The sequence below is a fragment of the Telopea speciosissima genome, chromosome 2 (assembly GCF_018873765.1).
Source record: "Telopea speciosissima isolate NSW1024214 ecotype Mountain lineage chromosome 2, Tspe_v1, whole genome shotgun sequence".
Taxonomy (NCBI): Eukaryota; Viridiplantae; Streptophyta; class Magnoliopsida; order Proteales; family Proteaceae; genus Telopea; species Telopea speciosissima.
Genome location: NC_057917.1, coordinates 39182856 through 39207282, shown reverse-complemented (window position 1 = coordinate 39207282; position 24427 = coordinate 39182856). Strand labels below are relative to the sequence as shown.

General features: G+C 40.0%; 1 protein-coding gene across 1 annotated transcript; it reads right to left on the bottom strand.

Moving 5' to 3' along the window:
* Positions 1-23319: 23319 nt before the first annotated feature.
* On the bottom strand, positions 23320-23646 carry LOC122650700. The gene has a single exon (XM_043844092.1). It carries the CDS (start codon positions 23644-23646, stop codon positions 23320-23322), a length of 327 nt encoding a protein of 108 aa, XP_043700027.1.
* Between the last annotated feature and the right edge of the window lie 781 nt (positions 23647-24427).

The following is a 24427-nucleotide window of genomic DNA, read 5'->3' as shown; positions in this document are numbered from 1 at the left end:
TGGAACAACCTTGTACAACGATCCCATGCCAACAGAGCGATAGGTGTTGGACAACCCATAATGGTAAGCTTGAAGAGATTTTATGAGATATGATTTCCACGGTACGATGTGTTATTGCCGAAGGTAGATCAAGTTCGGGTAACCAATGGATGATTCCAAGATTGAACGCCAAGATGGGGTTGTAGTGGCTTGTTGGGAGACCCATGACGTACTCGGAGACTGATAGAATCCTATTCGCAACTAGGATTTGATATCACTGGGTGATCGATGGCAATTCTGGGACCAGGGATACTACTTAATGAGTTGCAGTAGTACTTTACCCCCAGACTTAGAATTTGTTGTTTAGGTAGATAAATTTTTTTTTAACCCAAATATTACCTGGGACCCGGGCTAGCCCCTAGAATTATATTAAACCAAAAATTCAAAGAAGCAATACAAGTGGGGAACATTACCCGCCTTGCCCCAAACCCAAAGGAAACTACAAACAAAATCACTCGAGAAACCAAATCCTATAAACAACCGAAGACCTAAAGGATATTTAAAATCGAAATATATGTAAACCAGCCTTATCCTCCCACACGATAACTTGAAGATCTCTGGGAAGGGATGAATAAGACTAAAAGGAAGTATTGCCATTGTTTGAGCAGGCCAAATTTGTCAAACCCTGCTCCTGATTGGCTGGATTTTTTATTGAAGGGCAGGAACACCTGGCCAGGCAACCAGGATCACTGTGGAGCATCACTCCACTCAATGAGATCAATGAAAATACTTTGATCAGGTTTCCCTATATACCTGTCAAAAGATGGATAGCAGATCCTTGCAACTATGCAGCTCACAGCCTGATGTATGACTTGGATCCTAGGTAATCTCTCTCCTTCTTATAACAGTGGGACCCACCTATGTGAAAAGTATGTAAAATATCCTATTTGACATATGGGGACAATACCCTGACTTAGGGTCAAACCCCTATGCAAGCCCCTTTGAGTTTCAGTTGCTGGAATTCTCTAGGCCATGGCACAGGACGATGCAGCAAGGCCCAGTCACATCGCCCAGTGACTGAATCTACATATTTTTTATTATTTTAATTGTGGGGACAACCCAACATGAACATGGGTACCCTCCACTGATAGAGGGAAGTCTGAGGGACCACCTCATGACCTCGGTTCAGTGTGGACCCCACCAGTGAGCCCAGTATCAGTCAGAATCAAGTTAAAAACTGATTTTAAAAAAGGGACTTAGTGACCAAACAGACCTTAGTTGGTCTTGGGCCTATAAATAGGTAGGTCTGAGCTCATTTAGAGCTCTTATTTCCTGCTGAAACCGAGAGGAGAGAAAGAGAGGGAAAAGGAGAGAAAGAGAAGAAGAAGGAGAAGGAAGAAGGAAGAAGAGGAGGGGGAGACCTACTGCAGCCATCCCAGCCTACAACCGAGCCTATTCTCAGGCTGCTTCAGGTATAAAACTACCTATCCTCACCTACTGTTCCCATTCCCCCTCTGTATATACTATGTTTTTGTTTCCTGGGCAGCCCAGACTAGCTAGGGCTTGCCCAGTATTGTTCCAGATCTGCCATGCAGACCTTGTGCATGGAAGATCTGGAATATTTATGCATTTTAAACATTTAGATATGTTGTTATTGTGAGCCGAATGTGCACAGCTGCACTACCCAGATTCACTTCTGATCTATGGATTGGAACCCTGGGTGCAAGCTAGGGCTACAGAGATCAAACCCTAGATGATTGCAGCCCTGGACCCTCACTTGGCATGCTGTTCCAGCCCTGCATGTGGCTGAAACCAACTCCCAAGCTTAGCCAAAACCCTGAATACTATTCATTTGGGCTACTTGGGCAGCCATTGTCAGCCTAAAGATGGATCTGATGAAGAATCTAATTGGACCATGGTGTAGGCCATCTCAGGGGCTACTAGACCCCCCTGACATGCAAAGGATCCATTTAGAGCCCAGCCTTGTAGGCCCCACCTTGGAAACTCAGCCTGCATCAATTCTACAGGCACTGGGCGATGCAGCAACGCCCGGAGCCAACGCCCAGTGAGTGGAAAATCACTATTTTGGTGGACTAAGCTAGGGGGATCTCACCCAATGGGCCCTGGACACTATGGGATGTGGGAAAAGACTAAAATACCCTTCCCCACATCTGTCTTTTATTTGAGAGTGGTTTGGAACCCTAGTGGGGCCCATAGGTAAAGGAAGCCCTGCTATGCTTGGTCCTAAAGCACAGATAAGCTGTGGACAGCACTATAAGCATATCCTAGCCTAGGGTCAGGTACAACCCTGGAAATGACCATTTTACCCTTTGAGCCATTGACATTGGTTGTTGCACTGAGACTAACCTAAGGCCTAGTGTATGGCCCAGTGATTCCAAGAGTGAACCAATTGAACCCCGGGTCAACTTAGTAAGATTATGGTAATCCTAGGACTTTTGATGACAGACTGATAACTTAACATTGCAACTTTTGATTTACATCTAGGACTTGATCATGTGCTCGAGGACGACAACCAGGCAACTGCTGGAGCTGAATTTGTGACTGAGTACTTAGAGCCAAGTACTGGTGAGTGAATAATATGATCATATGTGTATATGTAATTATGATCTGCTTCTGGCTAATAAGAATTGAATATAATTGTTGTGTTATTTACTTCTGTTCAATTACTCAAATCACTGCATAATGACTGTCTGTTGATCAACACTGTGAATTCTTTTATGATGATTGTGAATGTTAGACTAGATGCCGTAGTCGGCTTGGAAATGGGGCCTGTGGTAGCCCGTATTATGGGGTACGATTGACACCTCTTAACTCATACGATGCCATATAGACATGGGGCTAGAGTTTCATCACCCGTGCTACTCACCCTTACCAACAGGGGTTAAGGTGTTGGATGCCTGTGGGGGCGACCATCAGAAAAAGAAATTAATAGAACACTGGAATGGTGCATGAATGTATAGAACACCGGAATGGTGCACATGGGCTATAAGCCAGAAAAGAAAAGAAAGAAATGGATTGTCCCACAGGTTAATCACAGAGGGCTGGTCGGGCTGAACTTGGTGAATGAATGCGGGAGCTGACTGGTCCTCTCCGACAACTCAATGGGTGTATCGCGGGAAGGGGTTAGAAGTCCACACCAGGGATACATGTATTGGGGATTGTAGTAGCACAGACCCAACTTAGTTGTATTGTTAGGTGGTTAATAATAAAATCTGGACTTGCATATCATGTAGGACCATATGAATTGTAAATTGTGATTGCATGTGCATGCATGATTGATGTTATTTGCTCACGAGCTCAGTGGGGCTCACACTCTGTTATGTAATTTTTTTCTTAGATGATTTTGCAGGTGGATGCCGCTGTGGCATGGTGGGTCATTTCAAGGAGGAGACTTTTGGTTGTTACGATTATATTGGTGTGGACCCCAGCGGAGGTCATACCGATCTTGCGCACATTTTTTGTGGTTGTTGATGAAGACCATTGAAGTGTGTTCGTGACAGCTTTTTGACTTGGGGACTCCTTTTGGGTTATTTGGAGTTATCCTCGTTCTGACTTAGTTGTTGTGTTTTTTTTCCTTTTTCCTTTTTGGGGTTGAGTATGCTCGCCCTATACATGTCCTTGTATGTAGTACTGTACTTATCAGCTTTATTTCTTTGTTTTCTTTGTGTGTGGGTTGATGGGAAATGTAAAACTTTTATATGTATATATTATCACAGTTTCCCCATATCGCTATGCTTCCTTTTATTATTGAATTGTAGTTTATCTATTGCACTCTGATCTTGCCTATGGTAAAGAGTTGGTTGTGGTTCCATGATCGTAAGCACTGCTTCTAGATCCGTGGCATTTGGCGGATTGTCGTTGTGCAATTCGGGTCATCTACCCAATTCTCCTAGGGGGTGGTTTGGGGTGTGACAGAGCTTGGTATCAGAGCATGAGGCTCTTCTTACGATTATGGATTGTAGACTAGGACTAATAAGCATTAAACAATAAAATATGCAAGAATTAAAAACCACAGGGGAGGTAGATGTAAATAAGCAAAGATGCAAGATTTTTATTAACTCAGCAATAATTACAAAAGTTTGATTTCATAATTACAATTCAACAAGTACATAAATTGAAAACAAAGAAAGAAAACTACATAAGCATAGAAAAAAAAATAACTAAGATGATCATGACCACGTAGCAAGAGGAGGTCCAGAACTACTGGAACTACTCAGAAGGAGGTATGTCACTAGGCGGAGGCTGAGTCTGGCGAGAGTCAACTCTGTAGAACCTATCCCAAAAATCTAGACACTGCTCCACAGACCCCACTCTCATCTCCAAAGAAGTGAAGCCCTGATCCACCCTAGTCGCCAGGCTAGAGAGTTGAGTGCCAAAACTCTGGAAGTGTGTCATCATCTGTGCCCAATCAGAAGGACCTGGAACCTATGAGCTAGTGGCACCGGTCATCTTGTAAGCGGGTAAGTCTGTATACTAAGTGCCAAAACCCTCGAGATCATTTGGACCTATACCCTGCTCCTCTGCATGTAAGCCCTGAGTGTCTCCCTGCTCCATCCCCTGCACCTCCTCATCGCGCACATCATCACCATGCTCCTCTCCCTGCTGTGTCCCCATCTGCCCCTCATCCTCTAGTGGTTCCTCTCCAGGCACTTTCATCTTCAGAATGGAAGTCTTATCTATGGGCCTGGATCTGGTCTTATCAATGTACTAGCCCTCCAATGGCACCCCAAAATATCGAAAGACCAAGGTGAGAAATCTCCCATAGGGAAGGTTCCCATCAGCTGGGTTCCGTGCGTGATATAGCATCACCTGAAGTAATAGATATGGGAGGTTGATGACTGGACCCCCTGACCAGCTCCCAAAAGGCAGTAGGTAATGTATGCTCTCATCATGGATATACTACCCTTGTTTCCACCTTTTGGGTAAATGTTGTAGGTTACACATCTACTAATCACTCTAGCACTAGGTCTATAGGCAGTCTCAGACTTAGGTGTGTCTCCTGAACCTGTCAAAGCTTGGAAGACTACCCTCCTAGTCTCCAAAGAAAACATATCCAAAATATCCATACGAGGCTGATACTAAATCCTCTCTCCTATGTTAGGTAAACCCAGGATCTCTGCCAATAGGGTAGTGGTCAGCCTGATATCCACTCCCTTCACCTTACTCTCTACTCCAAACTCCTGGGCACTAGAAGGCCCCAGGTTACAGTAAAAGTACCAAACCAAGTTGGGATGACAAGGTTCGGTAGGAGATATCATCGATGCCCAACCTAGGGTATTGAATTTGGTGAAGAGGCCATATTGGTGGAAGTCCTCTACTTGCACCACCCGGCCATTCACTATCTTTACGGAAACAAAATTTTTCCACTCCTTAGCATACTCATACCTGCATAAAAGATGGTGGTCGAAATCTGGTTCCTCTGAGGACGAATCCTCTCGAGGAGATGAAGGTGGAACCGAAGAATAAGATGATTCCTCGGATTCGACTCGTAGCCTCTTTTGGGCTACCGATTTTCGTGTAGTACGATGACTAGAAGACATTTCCTACAAGGAATAGCAAGAACAACTGAGTTAGGGCAAGGAAAATAATAGAAACCCTAACCAAAATAATAGGAAACAAAAAGGAAGGGATAAAATAGGGTAAGTATCAAGAAAGCATACCTAAACACGTGTAGATGCGCGTAAACCCCAGAGAATCACAAAGATTTGGTGTAAACGTGGTCCCCTCACCTTGCAAGAACCTTTCCCAAGAGTTTAGAAGAGTTTAGAAGTGAATAGAAAAGAAATGGGGCCCTCTCGGACTTAAAAAGCTTGCGCCCGATTCTCTGGGCGATGGCACTGGGCGATGTGACAATGCCCAGAGACATCGCCCAGTGTGTGCAATTTTGCTGTTTTGAGCTATTTACAAGTAGGGACTTGAGAATTGACCATATTAACCTCAATAAACATAAAATATGAAATTTCACAGATGGTTTTAAATATATATATATATATATAATAATAATAATTAAATAAGTACTAAGCAAACACAACTTTCTCAAACCCAAAGGGGTGAAATTTCTATTTGAGGGTTGAATAGAGCACATAGGGCTTGAAAAATCTTTTGATGTTGTGCTTATGATAAATATTTAATATATATAGATAAATGTGTATAATGATTGGTGTGTACTACCTAATTACCACATATTTGGATATTATGATGTATGAACCGTTTGACGTGCTGCTATGCAAATAGAACTTAGATATATAAGTATGTTGTACTAAGGGATTAGTAAGTATAGGAAGCATTGATCTCATCCTAACCAAGGCTTTGGATAGTTGAAAATAGGACCTAATAGGGTTCGTAGCAAATCGAACACTTAGATGCTAGGGCACCTCGAGCAAACCCAAGAACTTGTTTCATTGATCTTTAGTTATTTAAGTATCAGTAGTTGTGTATTTAATTCTTTTAATTAAGTATGCCCTCATGCCTAGAACCATTCTATGTGACAGGACCTATTACCTCAGCTAGCCTGGGAACGCTGACATCATGCAACTTATTAGGCAACTAAGAAGGAGGTTGATTAGGATACGTGATACTCGAGCCCGTGCTGAGAACCTACTGGTAGTATACTTAGCTCTTGCAGAAGTTACCGAGCAAGGAGAATGGGATTTCTACTTAGCATTAGTCGAAGAGGTTACAGCCGACATAGGGTATTTGCACGCGATGGAGTTTGTGACCGGGAAGAAGCTGGAGATGCTTGCCTGCTAGATCAGGTAATTAATTAAAAGTCTTTATTTAAAAATCTGAAATTTTTCATTAGTGCCATGCATAGCATATTGACATATAAAATGCATAAGAAGGAAGAACATAAAGCCTTCAATAAGACACGTCACCTAATAAACCAAGATAATGAATCTAACAATTCCACCTTACTGGTATGACTCATGATACTCATTGAAACTGTGGACTGGATTTGTACCTGCTTAGCTAGAAAACAACTGTTGATCCATGATGAAATTGGAATATTGAACACACTCCTCTTTTCAGAGAAGCAACAATGATCAACACTAGAAGTTCTCGTGGTGGTCGTAAAGGTAAACAACCTAGAGTTGTACCGGAGGTTGAGCTGCCTAACGGAATTGAGGCTCAAAACTCTGAGGCATTGGCTGCTTCATCAGGAGCACCAACGGCTGCACAAGCTACTGCAGTAGCATCTCAGTCAAGTGTGGCAGCCAGCGATGTGACTGCATTCATGACCACTATGATGCGGACCATGCAACAGCAACAAGAACTGCTTGGTCAAATGTTAACTTAATTTGCAACCATGATGCACGAGCGCGTTGCACCACCACCACCACCACCTAATCGACCCGTACTGTTTCCACCACTTGTGCCTCAGCATTTAACGAAAAATTCCACCGCCAAGGTTGTGGAGAGATTCAAGAAACTTCAACCGCCTACATTTTCAAAAATAACCTCTGAGGCAATGCAGCCGGAACGATGGATCAGTGCCCTAGAAAAGGCATTTGAAGTACTTGAGTGCACGGACGTTCAAAAGATTATTTGTGCGGGTTATCAGTTGTAGAATGAAGCCGAAGCTTGGTGGAAGGCAACTAGGCCTAATTTGGAAGCCGCTCACCCAAATCCCACGTGGGCGCAATTCAAGGAGATTTTCTTCAAGAACTATTTCCCTGAGAGTTTTAAGGATAGGAAAGAAGCAGAATTTATTGCACTGGTGCAAGGACCTAATCAGTGCTGGACTATCAACAGCGATTTGAAGATCTGTTCCATTTTGCTCCAGAGCACTTGAAAGGGGAAGTTAGTAAGGCCAAGAAATTTGAGAAAGGACTCAAAACTGAGATCGGGTCAGTACTGTCAATCATGGATATTCGGGATTATGCTCAAATGGTCGAGAAAGCAAAGACAATGGAGGATAGGTTTAAGGAAAAGGAGAAAGAAAAGACTGTGATGTCGACTGGTTTGAACAAAAGGTCAAATAACTTTCAAACTTTTGGCTGGCCGAATAAAGTTTATAGAGGTTCGAGTCCAAGCCCTACTTCGACTCCGTATCGTAGGCCGAACATGGGTTAGAATTCCTTTCGCCCTACATTTGCTCGACCTTCTCAACCTACTACGAGTCAAGCGATGACAGCAGCCTCGCCAGCCCAACCAGCAACCAGTCAAGCGAGCAAAGCTTCAACACTTGGAGCTCCACCCTTTAAGTGTTATCTTTACAACAAGGAAGGAAATATGGCCAGAGATTGCAGATTGCGTGGGTATGGCAACAACTCATCAAACCAGCCCTACGCTAGGCCATTTCAGCCATGGGACAATCGCATGCAAGGAAAGGTGTACGCTTTAACAAATGAAGAAGCTGAGGCAAACCCCGACGTATTAACAAGTAAGTTGCTGAACACAACTGGATTCCCCTCCACAACTGGAACTCAAGCCTCTGCCCCATACCTTAAAATATGCATTCTTGGGCAAGGAAGAGACTCTGCCGGTTATCATATCCTCTGATCTTACTAAAAGGCAAGAGTCCCTCCTGTTGGAGGTTTCATTTAGCTGATCTGAAGGGTATTAACCCTTCTATTTGTATGCACCGTATCGATTGTGAAGATGGAGCCAAATCCGTGCGAGATCCACAGAGGTGCCTTAACCCTAATATGAGGGAAGTGGTGAAAATGAAGTAGTAAAGTGGCTTGATGCGGGTACTATATACCCTATTTCGGATAGTCAGTGGGTCAGTCCAACTCAAGTTGTCCCCAATGAAGTAGTCTAGGCATTAGTCTTGGGAATCACGAGTTTGGAATCACTCTAGGATTTTCCCCATTCTAGGATGAGGTCACAAGTCCCTTAGTACAACAAGGAGGTTTTAAAGGCATCAAGGGTAGACCTTGGTACCCTGATAGGTCAATTAAATAATAAATTTAGGGGGCACTTTAGGTGTTAATTAACCCCCAATAAGATTTATTAAGTCTTACACAAGCAGTTACAACGTGGGCGAGGTCACCGGATTACAATCATGTTCCTAAGTTACTGTCAAAATATATCAGTTGGGTTTGGGATCACTTTTGAGGGTATTTTTTTTGGATTGAATCCATGGTTTTTTCATATAAAATGTAGTCCTTTGAGTCTATTTTACAATGCAACTTGAATCGCGTTGATATGATATGTATAGACAAAGTTATGGCCAAAATACTAAACAGTGGTCATGCTGTAAATTGTGGGCGGATCCACAAACGGATTCTGTTGTGTGAGTCCGCCCGTGCATCCGTCCGAACCCTGAGATACACCCGAGAGGGAGGGTCCATGGGTGGATGCACGATTCTAAGTTCGCCCCTGAGTTTGCTTGCAGCAGGAATGGTTTTATCAAGTCCGAACTTCATCCAAATTGATCCCCAATGCCTCTAATGGCTTCAAGGGCTTGTAGGGATGGTTCCTAAAGTTAATTAGGGTCCTAATAACCCTAATGGCACAATATGTTAAGCCATCTATGGTCTATATGCAATTTCCCAACCCAAACTAGGGTTTTTGGGTGAAATCTCTAAGTGTTCATGGCTTGGGTTTAATGGCACACCATTGGGAGAATTAAGGGTGTGTAATGGCACCCAAAGGGACCAGGAACAAGCCCCAACACAAGAGCATTGGATCCTAAGTGGAACCCAAGCCAAACCCAAGCTCTAAAATCCAAAACCCTAAGCTAGAAATTAGAGAAATGGAGGAGGAGAGATGGCTTACCTTCAATGGAGGCAGCAAGCACAAGGCTAGGTGAGCCTTCTTTGTCCTTCTTCTCTTCTACTACATCTCCTTCTCCTTTTCTTTTCTTTCCTTTTTCCACTTCTCCTTCTTCCTTTTCTTCCTTTCTTTCCTTCTTTCCTTCTTCGGTTAGCAAGAGGGGAGGGAGGAGATGAGGTGTAGGAGGAGAGGACAGCAGCTTCCTCTCTTCTCCCTTCCCTTCTCTTCTTCTTCTTCTTCTACTTCTTCTTCTCCTTTCTCTCTTCTACGGTTTCAGCAAGTGGAGAAATGACAAAGCTTAGGAGCTTCCTCCTCTATTTACCCCCTTAAGGCTAAATAACCAACAAATGTAAACTCCCTAAACTACCCTTGCCTTTAATCCCTTTTTCCTACAACAAGCCATGGTCCAACTATTGGGCCAACATTAAACCCATGGTCCTTGAACCAACCCAACTTCTCAAACCTAAAAAGAACCTATTGGCTATAAAATGAAATGGGCCTTAAGGCCTGTTTGGTTAGGTGCCCTCAAACACTTAGTGGCTTCTAGGTTTAAATGGGTTTTAGTTGGACTTTAAGTCTTGTTTGGCCCATGTCTTTACCCATTAGGTCTAGTTAGTTAGTTAGGACATGTTTGGTTTAGCCTTAAGTCTTAGAAGACCTATTAGTCCTTAGGCTTTGTTTGGTTTTGAGTTAAATATAAAACTTATTAATTCTTTAAGTTAAGTCTCGTTTGGTTTAGGTCTTTAACACTAAAACTAATTAAAATCATATTTGGGCTTTGTGGGCCCACATACAAGGTTCAAAATGCAAAAGAAGGTAAGGGTGGGGGTCCATCTAGTCCAAGGGTCTGATTATAGTGTCTGGGACACGAGAATGTGGGTTCCATAGGAAAATAAACCAAAAGGGCAGGTAATAGCACGGGCAGATCCTCGAGCGGTTTCAGTTCGAGTGAGTCTGGTCGTGACTCCGGTGCTGCTGTCAGGGCCCAAACTTTAAGGGAAGCTGCGGGGCTTTGACCCGTACTTTCAAGACTTCGAGGGGACACTTATAATAAAATATTAGGTTCAAGGTCATTAATGTTGACCACTGCCACCATGGCATTACCCTTTGGGTAAGGTCCAAATTGCCCCGGGGTATTAGGGTATATTTCGGGTGTGGGTGTAACAAGGGGGGATAATGAATTTTTACCTTTAAAATCTATATTATCAAATCCTCCTTAAGGTTGAGACGCTTGCATGCTTTAGGGGGATACTGCATACCCTGGATCCAACTACAAATGTACTCAATAATCATAGCCACCATACGCGGATCCTCACCATGTCTTCCCAAATTTCTCTCCCACCACAATTCCCATAGAATGATAGAGGGTAGCAGACCTCTAATAAAACTGCAGACCCCCTTGTGATTTGCATTTTCAATATATCCAAAATAAAACTCTATTTCTAATGTCTTGAGCAGTAATGATGCTCACATCCATTAAGCGACCAAAAAAGCCCAAACCTTAGAAGTCGTTCCCCCCAGCCAACAAGCAGTGATAAGCAGATTCTTTCCAAGGATTCCCACAACAAGAGCTTTTGGAGACCAGCAGAATCCCAATCCTCATCAGCGCATCATCCGTTGGGATTTATCCACTTAGGTGGATAATTAAAATGAACTCATTCATGCATCCATGGGCATTGCTTTGATGAACTATATGTGTATTCTTGTATGTTCTAATTCACTTACTAGGCTTAGTGAAGCTCACACCACATGGTGTCATTTTTTTAGATTATGATGCAGGACTTATCGTGCCGATGAGCATCGATGATGTTTCTGATGTAATTGATCATGGTGATGATTGGTGGGTTCCACAGTCTGAGGGACATGGAGCTGACCATGGATGTGATGACTGTGCTTATGGAGCATAGTGATTGAGGATGACGTTCTCATGATACATTTGATTTGTATTTCAATTTGGTTGTATTTATTGGTATGGCCCCAACTTTTACTTTTAATGTACTCTTCCTTTGATGTAATAATTTGTGGAATTACTTTATAGTTTGTCGTGGTGGGAACTTTGGTTGATTGATGGATAATCTACACATTGTTACTTATTTGATATTACAATTTAGCTTCTGCACTCTGATTTAAACTATTATACTATATCTTCTGCTAATCTAATTCATGGTTATACTATTATGGACTGTGAGGACTACCTACTACTTTTGAGATCTTGATGGTGTTGGGTAACCTAGAGGGGGGTGAATAGTTACCACTAGTGGATTTTGCCTCTTTTTCGATTGGTTGCACACTTATATTAAATATAAAAAGCAGAAGTAAATGAGGCACAAGATTTATAGTGGTTCGGCTAACTTAGCCTACATCCATTCCTCTCAACCTTGAGAGAATTCCACTAGTATTTCCCTTTCAACACAATAGGTGGGGAAATGACACCTTTACAACTCTTTTTAACAGGATAAGAGGATCCTTACAATCTTAGTTCCAGGACAAGAGTATCCTTTCAATCTCTTAAGGATGAGAGGGTCCTTGCACTAATCTAAGTACAGTCTAGATTAATACAACAATGCTTTATCAAATCAAAAGCATAAACAAGTAAATACAATAGAAGTTTGGTATAAATACCTATCAAAGAGTAGTGACACTTTTACCCTTTGAGTGATGGTGCTCAATGATATGAATGAGAGTGATGCACCTTGAGTCTCCTAGATGACTCTCCTTGATGGCATGAGTTGGAGAGAGTGGAGAGTTAAGTGCTTGGTAATATCTCTTTGAAGAGCTTGAATTGAATAATTTAGCTCAATGACAAATTCTCACTTTTGTACTTTCTCAAATGTACTATGCACTTTTTCTATCAAAAAAGATGTATTTTGTTCCTTGTTTGGATGTGTTTTATAAAGCCAAAAGTTGGAGTTTGTTTGTTCTCCAACGGATATAAAACTGTCATATTTTTAGACTGTCGGTCGACCTATAAAGTTGTCGGTCGACCATCAAAAAACTAGCCGTTGAAAACTAGCCGTTAAGCCCAAGTTTGGGGCTGTAGGTCGATTGTCGGTTGACCTATAGATCGACCTACAAGTGTCGGTCGACCGATAGATCTGTCGGTTGCAACCGACAGGCTACTGGAAACAGGTCTGTATTTTTTATATTCTGTAGGTCGACCGACAGTTTTCTGTAGGTCGACCGACAGACAGTTATCCTATTTTTTGATTGTCTGTCAAGGGGATTTTTGGTCCAGCTTGCTTGGGGACTTCATAGGTTTTTGTCTAACACTTTAATGGCCATGTTTCTTGAGTCTAGGGCATGGGAATGAGTTCCTCCTAGGGTCTCTTACATGTGAATGCAATGTGTGTGTAATGTGATATGCACATGTAATGAAATGTGTTCTAATGCACTTGAATCTTCTTGGAGAGTCTTTGTCTTGTTAATTCTTGGCTTCCTTTAGAAGATGTTCCTCAATCTTCAAATTTCTTCTTTTCCTTAACTCTTCTGTTGTGAGCTCCGTTGATCAAGTCTTTCCTGGATGCTTGATGCTTCCAACGTCTGACTATGAAGCTTGCTTAAAGATTGAAATATTAGTATTAATCTTAATGTTTGTTATCATCAAAATTAGTTTATGGAGGAATGTGTTTTCCAACAATCTCCCCCTTTTTGATGATGACAAACATGTGATTCAAAATATGCATTACTCATGTATGTATGCAATTCAAGATAAATATATGCATTATTCATGTGGGCATGTAACTCAAGATGAATATGCATTATCATACATCATATGATTATTTGAATCATAATTCAAGGTAAAGATAAATATGCATTATCACATAATATGTAGATAAATATGCATTATCACATAATATGAATATTTGAATCATAATAACTTCTCCCCCTTTTGTCAACACAAAAAGGAGGTGTAGAGCATGAACAAGCAAAAACAATCTTAGGGTGGCTCCCCCTAAGCCAGTGCTGGTAACCATGAACAAGCAAAAACAATCTTAGGGTGGCTCCCCCTAAGAAAATGACTTCCTGCATGGTTAGAAGAACAGAGAGCAAATAATATGAAGCCCAATAAAGTGTTAATTTTAAAAGCATCACATGCTTCAAAATAGAAGTTCCATGTTTTAAAAATATGCCATAACAGTACAGATCAAGAGTGCTAATATGATGTCAACTATCTCTACTGTGGAGGAGGAGGAAAGAAATGCAGATTGAGACGCTGTAAGATCACTTGGTTCTCCTGTTGGATGCGAAGAATCTCTTCTTGATCTTTGTGGAGAGAGGTGAAGTGATCATCAAAGCCCTTCAGGCGGGTGTCAAGTTGTTGGCAAAAACTTGAAAATTCTTCTCTGGTGACATAGTCCCCTGAGGGTTCACCAACATAGTCTTCATCCTCACTGTCGTCCTCTTCTTGTGACTCTGCTTCGTCACCTGTGACATGTTGGGTAGCTCGCTTCCTTCGGGCTTGGTGTGAGGGAGGAGCCGCAACAAATCCCAGCTTCATCTTCTTGATGGTGGATGAGTCGATGTTCAATCATCTTTGGGTCAATGAATTCCCCAGAGAGATCCACTTCATGGAACTTAAGGATGGCAGTTATGAGTCTGCCATATGGAAGGTTTCCCCTATAATGAGGTACTGCACAGTATTCCATGGTCTTCATAATCACATATGGAAGATTGATAGGATTGGCAGTGACAAGACACCAAGTAATGTAGGCTTGAAAGGGATTGACTTGGTCTCTATGGCCTCCTTTGGGCAAGATGTTGTAGCTGACAATGAAGCTGATCATCCTGGGAAGTTCATGAAGTTTTATAGCTTTAACAGTTGGTTCAAACCCAACATAGTCTTTCATGATGGCACCATAAATTTCATCAACATTCATAAAGGTTTTGGCATCCCCTTTGGGAGGAAGATAGCTCATATCTCCTAATGTGGGAATTCCCATGATCTCTCCTAGATCTTCATAAGTGAACATGATGGGAACACCCTTTACTAGGGATGTGATGGCAAGCCTATCATCCACTATTTGGGTTCTCAAATTACAGTAAAAGTGTCTGGCAAGGTCAGGATAGCAGGGATCAACATAAACTAAGGTATTTTCCCAACCCAAATATTTGAAATATTCTTCAATGTCATAGTCAAGAAGTTGAGAAACTCTTACAGTTCTTTCCTTGTCAACCTTTCTCTTCTCAAATCTTCCCCAGAGAATGGAGGCTTCTTCTGAGATGAAGAGAGACTTGTCATATGCTGCAGAACTCTCTCCAACTTTGGCTTTCTTCTTTGGTTGCTTGCCCTTGCTTTGCTTTGGAGCCATTTGAAACCTAGGGCTTTAGAGAATAGAGAGAAATAGAGATTTTTAGGTTGGAAGTGGGTAGATTGTGTAGGAAGAGTGATTTGGGGCTTGGATTTGGTGAAATCTCAAGGGATTTTGCAGGGTTTTGCCTTGGAGTTCAGAGAAAAAAGGGTTTTGGAGAGGAGAGGTCTCGAACAAAAGAGGAGGGAAATGAAAAAAATCCTCTCGGTTCTTGTTTAAAAACGAAATTTTTTCGTGTCGATCGACCTACACGAGTCTGTCGGTCGACCGACAGTCAAAAACAGGGATTAATGGGATTTTAGCCCGAATTCTCTAACAACCTGATTTTTGGGCTTTTGAGGATTTCACTTTACTCAAAAGGGTTGCAAATCCCGAGTTCTCTCCTCAAATAGCAGAATCTCTCTTCACTTAATGGCTTGGTGAGTATGTCTGCAAGTTGTTTTTCAGTTTCAATGTATTTTAGAACAATTTCCCCTTTTTGAACTGTGTCTCTAAGAAAGTGATGCCTAATATCAATATGTTTGGCTCTTGAATGGAGAATGGGATTTTTGCTTAAATTGATTGCACTTGTATTGTCGCAATTAATTGGAGATGAACTAAAATGTATCCCATAGTCCATGAGAGTTTGCCTCATCCAAAGGACTTGGGCACAACACCGCCGCCGCAATGTACTCGGCCAGTGGTGGAAAGAGCAACAGTTTTGTTTCTTGCTAAACCATGAAACCAAGCAAGATCCTAAGAAGTGACATGTGCCACTTGTACTCTTGCGATCAAGATGGCACCCTGCAAAGTCGGCATCCGAAAAGCTTATTAAATCAAAATTTTGGTTCATTGGGTACCATAATCCTACATTTGTAGTACCTTTAAGATATTTAAAGATCCTTTTAACGGCACTAAAGTGGGATTGCATTGGGTTGGCTTGGAATCTAGCACAAGCACACACGCTAAATATGATGTCTGGCCTACTAGCGGTGAGATATAGAAGGCTGCCAATCATGCCTCTATAGCGTGTAGGGTCTATGGGAGTACCTTCCTCATCTTTAGATAGCTTTAGAGAGGTGCTCATGGGGGTGCTAGATGACTTTTGACCATCAAAATCAAATTTCTTGAGAAGTTCTTTAGTGTATTTAGTTTGACATATAAAGATTCCATTTTTGGTTTGCTTAATTTGAAGTCCTAAGAAAAAATTAAGTTCACCCATCAAACTCATTTCAAATTCATCACTCATGCTTTTGCTAAATTCAACACAAAGATTTTCATTGGTGGATCCAAATATAATATCATCAACATATATTTGCACGATAATAGAGTCTTTTCCTTTATGTTTCACAAACAAGGTTGTATCAACCTTACCCATTTGAAATCCACTTTGGATTAGGAATTCACTCAATCTCTCATACCTAGCTCTAGGAGCTTGTTTGAGTCCATAGAGAGCTTTGTTAAGTTTGAAGACATGATCCGGATATTGTGTATCCTCAAATCTGGGAGGTTGTGCAACATATACTTCCTCCATGATAAAGCCATTTAAAAAAGCACTTTTGACATCCATTTGACATAGCTTAAAATTTTTATGACATGCAAAAGCAAGTAGCATTCTAATAGATTCCAGTCTTGCTACCGGTGCATAGGTTTCATCAAAATCTATCCCTTCTTGTTGATTATATCCTTTGGCAACTAATCTAGCCTTGTTTCTAATGATTGATCCATCTTCATCAAGTTTGTTTCTAAACACCCATTTGGCTCCTATAATAGAATGATTCTTGGGTTTTGGGACAAGCTCCCAAACATTGTTTCTTTCAAATTGATGGAGCTCTTCTTGCATAGCTATTATCCAATCACTATCTTCCAATGCTTCTTTTATGTTTTTAGGTTCAATTTTGGATATGAAAGCAACATTGTTGCAAATGTCTTGAGTTTTAGATCTAGTTTGGATTCCTTTGTCTAAGTCTCCAATGGCATGATCCAAGGGATGGTCTTTCCAAGGTCTAACCTCTTTGGGTAGATCCTTTGGTTGGTTTTCGGGTTCTCTTAGAGAGAGATTTTCTATGTTCTCCCTAATCTCAACAAGTGTATCATCATCATCAACCAATGGCTTGTTTCTATCTTTAGGAAGAGATTCATTGATTCTTCAATAATCAAGCTTTTCTTATTGAAGACTCTATAGGCTCGACTATTTGAAGAGTATCCAAGGAAAATGCCATCATCGGCTTTAGCATCAAATTTTCCTAAGTTATCCTTAGTATTCAATATATAGCATATACACCCAAACACTTTAAAGTAATCAACTTTAGGTAGTTTATTATGATAGAGTTCATAGGGTGTTTTGAGTAATATAGGTCTAATTAATACACGATTTAACACATAGCAAGCCGTATTGACCGCTTCGGCCCAAAAATATTTTGGAAGAGAGTATTCATTTATCATTGTTCTAGCGGTCTCTTGGAGTGATCTATTCTTTCTTTCAACCATCCCATTGGATTGAGGTGTTCTAGGAGCGGAGAAGTTGTGGGTTATGCCTTGTTTACTGCAATAACTCCCAAATTGATTGAGATTGTCAAATTCTCCTCCATGATCACTTCTAATGGTTGTTATGAGATATCCCTTTTGGTTTTGTATTCTCTTACATAGAGATGCAAATTCATTAAAGGCTTCATCTTTATGTTTTAAAAATAGAGTCCATGTGAAGCGAGAGAAATCATCAACTATTACAAAGGTGTATCTTGAACCGCCTAGGCTAGGTGTAGTAATAGGTCCAAACAAGTCCAAGTGTAGTAGTTCTAAGGGTCTAGTGGTAGACACTTCATTTTTTGATTTATGAGATACCTTGGTTTGTTTTCCTCTTTGACAAGCATCACATACATGGTCTTTTCCAAATTTGAGTTTGGGTAAGTTTCTAACTAAATTCTTAGATGCAATGGTCTTAATCACTTTTACATTAACATGTCCTAGTTTTCTATGCCATAGGTAGGGATCAACATCATTTGTCACAAGACATGTATTACTAGAATTTGCTTCATCCAATAAGCAGATATAGATATTATTTTTCCTAATTCCCTTCAAGATAGTCTTATCATTTGTATTTTTTACTAAGCAATGAGAGGTTTTGAAAATGACACTATATCCTATATTACATAGTTGACTCACACTAAGCAAATTATACTTTAAATTGTCAACTAGGCATACATTGGATATGATTGTACCTCCAATGGTGATTTCACCGATGCCAATGATTTTTCCTTTGCTATTGTCCCCAAATGTCACCATTCCTCCATTGTACTTGTTTAGCTTGGTGAATAGATTGGGGTTGGCCGTCATATGCTTGGAGCATCCACTATCAATATACCATTCAATTGCTTCATTGCTCTTCAAGCATACCTATAAAAGCAATCAATTATATGTTGGTCCCCATAATCTCATGGGTCCATTGAGGTTAGGATCGATCATACCCTTAGGTATCCAAGCTCTTCTAGAATTTTGACTTTGTATTGTAGGTGTGATAGATGTAGGTTTTTGATGTCCATATGATCTTTGGGTTCTTCTTGGCCCTTGAAATTCATAGTGTCTATATGGAACATAGTAATTTTGTGATGTGTAAGACTTATTGTTGATGTAGGCCCTTTGGTGATCATAGGGCCTAGTGTATGTGTTTGGTCTATAGTGATTTTGAGGTCTTTGGGGTGCATATGGCATATATGAAGCATTTTGCCTATATGGTTGAAATGGCTTAGGCTTGGGATATTGTCTTTGTGGCCGTTGGGGCACAAATTCTCTTTGAGGTTTGTTGGTCCTCTTTTGAGAAGTATAGTAGAATGCATGATGCTTCCTTTTTGTATCCGGTTCTTTCTCTATATCCTCTTCATCGCTTTCTTCTTCTTCGGATTCGCAAGAGGTCTTGAGTGCGATGGACTTTCTCCTTGGTTCTTTTACTTCTATGACTTTATCATCTTCAAGGAGTTCAACTTCATGGGTTTGTAGAGTACCCATCAATTCATCCATGTGTAGAACCTCTAGATCTTTTGCTTGTTTGATGGCGGTCACCATTGGTCTCCACTTGGAGGGTAGTGATCTCAAGATCTTCCTTACATTCTCCGCTTTGGTGAATTCCTTTCCTAAGCTTTTCAACTTGTTAACAATGTTAGTAAACCTAGTAAACATGTTAGAAATACTTTCATCATCAAGCATTTTAAACAATTCATATTCATGAACAAGTTTGTCAATCTTGAGTTGTTTAACTTGTGATGTTCCTTCATAGGTAACCACAAGAGTATCAAACATCTCCTTAGCTGTGTTACACATACTAGTTCTATTGAATTCTTTTTCACTAAGAGCACATTGTAGGAATGCAATAGCTTTGTAGTTTTGTTGTATGTGTGTTTTATCCGATGGTGTCCATTCGGATTTCTCCTTAGGTACAATTCTTCCTCCAACTTCTTTTGTGATTTGGAAGGGACCTTCCTCAATCACAGTCCATACATCAATATCATGAGCACACACATAATTTTTGAACCTACACTTCCAGTAGGCAAATCCTTCACCATCAAAGTATGGTGGCCTAGAAGTGTTGAGCCCCTCAATTTGGTGTGTAGATGATGATGATGCCATGGATCGTTTTTAGCACAATATAAAGACAATATGGTCTTAGTTTTGAGCTCCCGCTCTGATACCAATGGTTGGGTAACCTAGAGGGGGGTGAATAGGTTACCACTAGTGGATTTTGCCTCTTTTTCGATTGGTTGCACACTTATATTAAATATAAAAAGCAGAAGTAAATGAGACACAAGATTTATAGTGGTTCGGCTAACTTAGCCTACATCCACTCCTCTCAACCTTGAGAGAATTCCACTAGTATTTCCCTTTCAATACAATAGGTGGGGAAATGACACCTTTACAACTCTTTTTAACAGGATAAGAGGATCCTTACAATCTTAGTTCCAGGATAAGAGTATCCTTTCAATCTCTTAAGGATGAGAGGGTCCTTGTACTAATCTAAGTACAGTCTAGATTAATACAATAATGCTTTATCAAATCAAAAGCATAAACAAGTAAATACAATAGGAGTTTGGTATAAATACCTATCAAAGAGTAGTGACACTTTTACCCTTTGAGTGATGGTGCTCAATGATATGAATGAGAGTGATGCACCTTGAGTCTCCTAGATGACTCTCCTTGATGGCATGAGTTGGAGAGAGTGGAGAGTTAAGAGCTTGGTAATATCTCTTTGAAGAGCTTGAATTGAATAATTTAGCTCAATGACAAATTCTCACTTTTGTACTTTCTCAAATGTACTATGCACTTTTTCTATCAAAAAAGATGTATTTTGTTCCTTGTTTGGATGTGCTTTATAAAGCCAAAAGTTGGAGTTTGTTTGTTCTCCAACGGATATAAAACTGTCATATTTTTAGACTGTCGGTCGACCTATAAAGTTGTCGGTCGACCATCAAAAAACTAGCCGTTAAGCCCAAGTTTGGGGCTGTAGGTCGATTGTCGGTCGACCTATGGATCGACCTACAAGTGTCGGTCGACCGATAGATCTGTCGGTTGCAACCGACAGGCTACTGGAAACAGGTCTGTATTTTTTATATTCTGTAGGTCGACCGACAGTTTTCGTAGGTCGACCGCACGTACGCTTATCCTATTTTTGATTGTCTGTCAAGGGGATTTTTGGTCCAGCTTGCTTGGGGACTTCATAGGTTTTTGTCTAACACTTTAATGGCCATGTTTCTTGAGTCTAGGGCATGGGAATGAGTTCCTCCTAGGGTCTCTTACATGTGAATGCAATGTGTGTGTAATGTGATATGCACATGTAATGAAATGTGTTCTAATGCACTTGAATCTTCTTGGAGAGTCTTTGTCTTGTTAATTCTTGGCTTCCTTTAGAAGATGTTCCTCAATCTTCAAATTTCTTCTTTTCCTTAACTCTTCTGTTGTGAGCTCCGTTGATCAAGTCTTTCCTGGATGCTTGATGCTTCCAACGTCTGACTATGAAGCTTGCTTAAAGATTGGAATATTAGTATTAATCTTAATGTTTGTTATCATCAAAATTAGTTTATAGAGGAATGTGTTTTCCAACAGATGGTTGATGGGGTGTGTGTGTGCACCCTAGTTAGAGCAGAAGTTCTGGACTAGCCTAATTCATAGTCTAGCGGACCCTTGATCTACTCTGCGTTAGGATCGAACCAATAAAAACCTTAAGAACAAAATAAATGCAATAGACAGACAAAATATGGGACTTCCTCAGATAGAGGTGAAAGTCATTTCTTTGATAATTCATTGAACATAACACAAAGACTTACACACTTCAAAAAATTACATAAATAAAGGGGAAAGAGAAGGTCCACTATTGAACTAGAAAGAAGAATAATTACAAAGTGAAAGAAGATAAGCTACTAGGAAACTATACTAAAACCCTAATTTATCACTGTTGTGGTGGTGGTGGTGGCGGCATAGTATGTGGGGTCTGTAAGACCTAAATTGGGGTTTATCACATAAACCCTAAACCATATCCCATACAAGCACTAGAACACGAATTAATAAATATCAATGAATGGATGCGTACCTTATACCGTAGTATGTTGAAGATAAATTGGTGCAGTTCCCACCTGATTGTGGATATTCCATAACATCTCGACTTCCTTGTTTACTCTCTAACTTTTGTGGTACAGTAGAAAAGGAACGAATGAGTGTTGTGGGGATCCAAAATAGAGTATATATAATACTATCATGATCCTAAATCTTAAACCACAATGGGTTGGATCAGCATATCTCTAACTGGAGAGTAAACCGAACCGGTATGTGTAATTTAATTCTCACCAACTAATCAACCCAAATAATTAATTTAGCCCAAAATCTTACAATCTCCCACTTGGGCTACATTAATTATAAAAATGTCTTTTAATTGGTGAGTACATGGAATCTCATTACTTTAACCACTCTTACTTTGATCCAGTTGAAAAACCCACTCATGTCAAATGACAGCAAAAGATACACCTTGACATATGGCATACAATTTTCTGTTATTACAAGCATAAATGAATTTATCAATGCGAACTCTATGAGATATTAATATGAAAATAGTGACATGCACTGTCTCTTGACAAATGTTATTTCATGCAGGTCCTTAACTTTGATATTAACCTATACTTTGACTAATCACCTATAATCTGGGGTTAATATCTAACTGTGGCAAAATCGTCTATCAACTGTGGCTAATACTCCCTAGACACTGTGGTAAAACCATCTTTAATCTATGGCAATTGCCTTTAATCTGTGGCAAAATTGCCTATGAACTATGGCAAAACCATCTTTAAACTTTGGCATTATTGCCATAACAACATTGGTCTACTAAAATTATAAAAGAATTATCAAATGAAATGAATAATGGTAAACATAAATTTAAACATCATAGCTAATATCAATAAAAAACTGTGCCTAAACAAATAGGCTATGGTTCCAAAATAAAACAATTAATAGGATACAAAACTCCCACTAACCAAGCATATCAAATGACTTATTAAAAACCACTGCCAAAAAAATTTTTAATCATGAGATAAGGTGAAGCCATCTTTATTAAAAATAAAAGAATAACTTTAGTAAATTTTAGAAATAGAAAACTAAATCTTCCTCATGGAGGGAACAAAAAGTTTCTGCCAAAACAACATAGATATCTAAAATAAGATAAATCCTAACTACTCTTATGGCTTTGACCATAGTCCGCATAGAAATGCTTACATCATCCTTGCTCGGTATCATCTTGTTTATGAACCTCAGAGTCATCCTCCTTTTTGAACCAAGCCTTCCAAGCTTTACAATCCCTTTTCAAATGTCCTTTCTTGTCAAACCAGACACACTACATGTTATTGGGGTCCCAAAGACCTTCAATAGTTTGATCAGATTAAGGTGACTTAGTTCCCTTGGTATTGTCATATGGTTTAAATTTTCCTTTCTTGAAAAACTTTCTGTTCTTTTTGTTCGGTCCATCACTAGATCCCTTATGGCAAGTCGCATTTGCACTCTCAAATTTGTTCTATTTTAGCTTTCTCTCCTCTTGGGTGCAAATGGAGATAAACTCATCCAAGCTCCACTTGTCCCTCAGTGCAGTATAGATAGATTGGAGAACCTTGTATGGACCAGGAAGGGTATGCAGTGTAATATGCACAACAAGTTCATCACTAATTTTGATGTCAAGATCCCCCAGTTTGACAGCAACAGTAGCTAAGCCCAAGATGTATTCACTAACACTGCCACTTCCATCATAATGTGCATTCATCAGTTTACTCATTAAGTCACTCAATTAAGCCTTTGTGTTAAGTTCAAACCTAGCCTTTACAGCATTCAGGAACTCTACGGTAGTGTCTTTGACTTCTACATTCTCACGTATGGTCTCAGGAACTGCCTTCTTTACAAATAATATGAATTTTCTATTTGCATTATCCCATTTTTTAAACTTGGTTTTCTCCTTAGTGGTGCTTTTGTCTGTGAGAGCATTAGGTTTAGGCTCCCTAAGTGTCAAGTCTAAGTTTAGGAGACCGAAATGCAATTCCAAATCTTTCACCCATTGCTGAAAGTTATCCCCAGTAAGAATTGGGATAGAAGACAAATAACTGGAAGGACTAGCCATCCTTAAAAACAATAATAGCAACACAATGCATGTTTATTTAAAACATGAACCATAAAATCAAACCAAGTAATAGTAGATGTGCTCTAAATAAGAGTTACAATTTCAACTGTATCTCTATCCTTTGGGATAAGAATTTACTGGTCTTCTTATTTTCTCTGCAATAACTGTGAAGGGAACACTAACTTTCAGAAATTCAATCACCTTTGGGTAAAAGAACACCTAAGTTAATGTCCCTTCTTATACATGTGCATACACCACAAACTTGATGGCATCACCTTTGAAAAAATACCACATTTATTGTGAAGAGAACATCAATTCTAAGAAATTCAATTACCTTTGGGTAAAAGAACCCCTAAGTCAGTATCCCTTCTTATACTTGTGCTTATGCCACAAACTCGATGACATCATCTTTGGGAAAATGCCACCTTTACTGTTAGGGAAGACACAATCAAACTGAATGTACCAACTTTGGTGGATTCCACTCAATCCTCTAATGTTTTCCCTATTATAGATATGTAAATATGTATAGAAACATACATTTCAATGTGTTTCTCAGACATTAGAAACAAAATGGGGTATAATATTACACATTTACAAAATTACAATATTTAAAAAATTTTCCAGAACAAATCGGAGCAAGATACTGGAACAAAAACCATGCTAGAATAGTCCAAAATTAGCTCTAGAACACATCTTCTGTTCTGGAACAAAAATCTATTTCAAAACAGAAACAGAAACATGAATCTATTTCGAAACAGAAATAGAAATAAAAATCTGTTTC

Excerpts from the sequence above, each read along its gene's own strand:
- LOC122650700 (XM_043844092.1), bottom strand. The coding sequence starts at position 23,646 with ATGGCTAGTCCTTCCAGTTATTTGTCTTCTATCCCAATTCTTACTGGG.